We start from the raw sequence: 3793 nt of genomic DNA, 5'->3' as shown, positions 1-3793 counted from the left end.
GTCAAAGCCCAAACCTAATGGAACAGCACGAGTTCTCATGAGGCTCATTAAGATTCAGGAGTGTTAACTGTGATTCTTAAATATGGGGCATCCGAAGGCTATAATTTATCAGTGCCTTATTTTGGCACTGACTCAGTTGATACAAACTGCACTGAGTTAGGTGAGCTGTTCTGAGCTCCAGAAGATGACCTCAGCCATTAAGCCCCCACCTTCTTGTGGCTTTACCCACTCACCCAGCTCCTGGTGACAGGCCAGGAAACCAGAGGTTTGCCCCATTCCTCAGGCTACAGGACCTCAAAAGAGTAAATAATGTCCTGAAAACATAAGCTGAATGGTTTCAAAGCAAATAGCATTAAAAATACCCTACTCTGATTTACTCCAAGAACTACAGACGTTATTTCAGAGAACTGGTTGAAGTGCAGAACTGCTTAAATAAAGTAACCACATCAGTATGTGCAGCTTTCCACATGTTCCTGAGCCTAGTAGAACAATTTATGCTTTTCCCCTGTGGACAGTGGCATCCCTGGAGATATCCTCTCTCTCAGGATCAAAGGCCTCCTCCCAGATCAACTTTTCATATTCCTTGAGGTTTTTTTTTCATCTTCCTGGAGGGTCTCCTCATTTTCCCAGACAGCTCTCTCCTCTTCCAGGAGAGCTGTCTCATCTGCCCACAGAGCTTCTTCCTCTGCCCATAGGACTCTGTCCTCATCCAGAAGGACCCTGTCTTTCTCCCAGAGGAGCTGATCTTCTTTGAGAAATCCTTATCCTTCTTCCAGAAAGCATTATAGTCTTTCCAGAAGTCACGATACACCCTCCAGAAGGCTTCTGCTTCCTCCTGAATATCCGTTTCTTCCTCCCAAAAGGCAGCTTCTTCCTCCCAGATGGGCTTTCCATTTTCCTAGAAGTCTTGGATGGTCATGTTGAAATCTCTGGGTTTTTTCCCCGAAAGCCCATGATCTTCTCATGAAAGGTCTTAATTGTCTGCTGAAAACTCTGAATCTCCTCCCCAAAGGCTTCTGTTGGCGGGAGGTGCAGGAGACCAGGACAGGACCTGGCAACGGCAGCTCTGGTTCCCCGCTCACCACTGATGGACTGGGCAGAGACTCAGTCCACCCCCCTCCCGCCTCTCGCCTTGTGGCCCAACAGAGAGGGGAGCCATGGGTGTCAGTGATGACATCACGCAAACCTATGTCATAGCTGGCTTGATGTTATACCAGAAGTGAAGGCATTTACCATGAACGAAAAAGAAATCCCTGCCCAGGATTCAGCATGAACTGCAGTGGCACCTGGAAGTCAACCTGTGCCGTGAAGGGCAAAGGCCAGGTTTTCTCTAAGTCATTTCCCACCATGACTACAGGTGCTGCTGGTTTGGAGAGGGGTGAGGGGCTGTGCCAAGACCAGCTTTTGGCATTGTGCTGCTTGACCTGGCCCCAGTCAGCGGGTCCCCATCTGAAGGACAGACATCTCTGCCCTTTTCCCTCCAGTGCTCGAGGCACTGTCATCTCTCTGACCCTCGGCTATCTCTCCCACCCTTTCACAGACTCCTCCAAAAATTTACAGCTTTCAGAATCATGCAAAACTTGAACAATGAAAAGAGAACAAAAAATTTAATTTTCCATTCACTAATCTACCTAATAATTCTACAGCTAGGATTAAAGCTGGTTACTTATTCATACTGTTTCATTAGATTTATTATGACTTATTGCACAGTGCCTCCGGCGCCATAGCAGGGAGCGGGTTGCCTTCTAAATAAAAACCTCTTGGTTATTAATATATTATGAGCCTGCTTATCCCTCACGGCAGTCAGGAAAGGCCGCAGGGGCCTTTGTGGATGCAGTGCAGCTAATGGCGATAGGCACCGGCTCCGCGTGAGGAGCGAGGAGGTGGGGAGCACCCCATGCCTGCGCGACGGCTCCAGCGCCCGGTGACAGGACGGACGGACAGACAGCCTGAGCTGCAGGACCTTTCACGCACCCTGGCAAACACGCTGCTCCTCCAGCCCCTGTGCCCACCAGCTGGGCCTTCCCTGAGAGACTGGAGAGGCGGGAAAGGAGGAAGGCAGCCATCTACTTCAGCCTCACTCTCCCGGAGCTCCTGGGCCCGCCGGTTTGTCCCTGCTCGGTGTGAGAGGGATCCCAACAACAGGTGGTGTCCGCTCCCAGCTGGGCGGTCTCATCTGGGGGGGTTAGTGGTACCACACCACGTGCCTAGAAGGCCAGAAAAATTAGGTGAGTAAATATGCCAAAAGCTAATTGCCAGGAGCTTGTTATTACCTCACTTTCAGAGCAGCTGCTGAAGCAGCAGCCATTTCTCCTCCACCAAATGAGTTCCTGACATGGCTCCGCTCTCCCTCCACTTTCTGTGGGGCTCCCGGGTTGGCAGTTCCTCTTAATTCACAGCAGAAATATCAGTACATAGGACATGCTGAGTTTCTGCTCCCTGGGATTGAAGTTGGAAGCAATTCGGGCAATGGCAGTTCAGTTCCAGCCATCCCTGTAAGCTCCAGCAATGGCTGCCAGCCATTGACAACCGCAAATACACTTTCTCTTCTTTGAAACAAAGGTGGTGTTGCTTCTACTTAGCTAATTTTGCCATGCTTATTAACCTGGAATGTATTACTGATCTTTTAGGTGAAGTCCTCTATAGCCTTGGTAAGTTGTGCACATATCCGCGTCCCACTGCACTGCCTGGGCTCTGACGTAGCCCTGCTCAACCCGCAGCACCGCTGCCGGTGGTAGGAAGCCATATGGGCTTTCACTCTGCCTACTGTTACTGTTAGCAACGTGAAGATGAGGCAGCTATCAGGTTATAGACAAGGATATCTTCCCAAAACCAGCCGGAGAGGGCCATGTGGAGGACATAGGTGCTTACAAGTCAGTGTTGGTTTTGCAAGCCGAGTCGAGAAGCCGGAGCTAATGTGCTGCTGTAGCAGGCACAGAGATGACTGTCTGACAGAAGGACAGTCCCAAAAACCTGTGTGCAGAAATGGGATCTCCTAGAGCTTACCCACAGGGGAACCACAGGTGATCGTGTCCTGTCCTGCACCGTGGATCCAGTCCTGGGCGCAGGCTGCCCTGCACAGCAATTTCAGACTGGTTTCTTTGCAAAAGAAGACTTGCTCTTGAAAACATGGTAGAGGAGGAGCAGCAAACCAAAGCAGCAACCCAGGGCAGGGAGAAACAAGGAGTCATTTCTTCTTCCCTCTTGTCCATCCAGGGTTCAGCTGGAAAACTCCTTAGGAAAACAAATTTGACTCTGACATGGAGGAAGCAATCTAGGTGCCTAAACAGAAGTATCCAGTGCCATTTTAGACATTCAGGAATGTATAACCTATCTGCAGATGGTCTGGGAGAAGGCAACACGTAGGAGACGTATGTCCTTTGGGAGTTGCAAGTAGAAGCTGGGGAAGATATCCCAATGCATACCAGGGCATGAGGCACCCATGTGTTTGCGTGAGTCCCACCTCCAAGTCTGTCTCTGATTTATGTGGCTAAAGCTTCCTTCGGATCCTGCCCCAAGAGGTTACCAGACCAAATCAGGAAATAATTTTGGTTTTATGAGGCTTCTATCTCCTAAACAGGCACCAAGTGATACAAATAAAACTTTAAGAGCCTTTTCTCACGTGTTAGGGTAAAAATATTCCAATTGTGTTCTTTTACTGTGCTTCTGAGGCAGGCTTATAAAGATGTAGGATAATTATATCACAGTACATTTTTCAATTAGAACATCATTATTATCTCACAGAAAATGACTACATTATATCATTTTATTCCACAAGTCTGCAAACACTCTT

At 48.9% G+C, this 3793-nt stretch overlaps 1 protein-coding gene across 1 annotated transcript in view; it reads right to left on the bottom strand.

The window, feature by feature from the left end:
• Positions 1-566: 566 nt before the first annotated feature.
• Positions 567-3793, bottom strand: part of CCDC70 (coiled-coil domain containing 70) — a 14892-nt gene continuing 11665 nt past the window's right edge. Inside the window, 3 exon segments of the mRNA XM_009701595.1 lie at positions 567-760; positions 763-898; positions 940-1016. Coding sequence (XP_009699897.1) covers positions 567-760; positions 763-898; positions 940-1016 — 407 coding nt within the window.

The sequence above is a fragment of the Cariama cristata genome, unplaced genomic scaffold (genome assembly GCF_000690535.1).
Source record: "Cariama cristata isolate BGI_N322 unplaced genomic scaffold, ASM69053v1 scaffold9046, whole genome shotgun sequence".
NCBI lineage: Eukaryota > Metazoa > Chordata > Aves > Cariamiformes > Cariamidae > Cariama > Cariama cristata.
The sequence above is the reverse complement of the archived record's forward strand: the minus strand, read 5'-3'. Positions and strand labels throughout refer to the sequence as shown.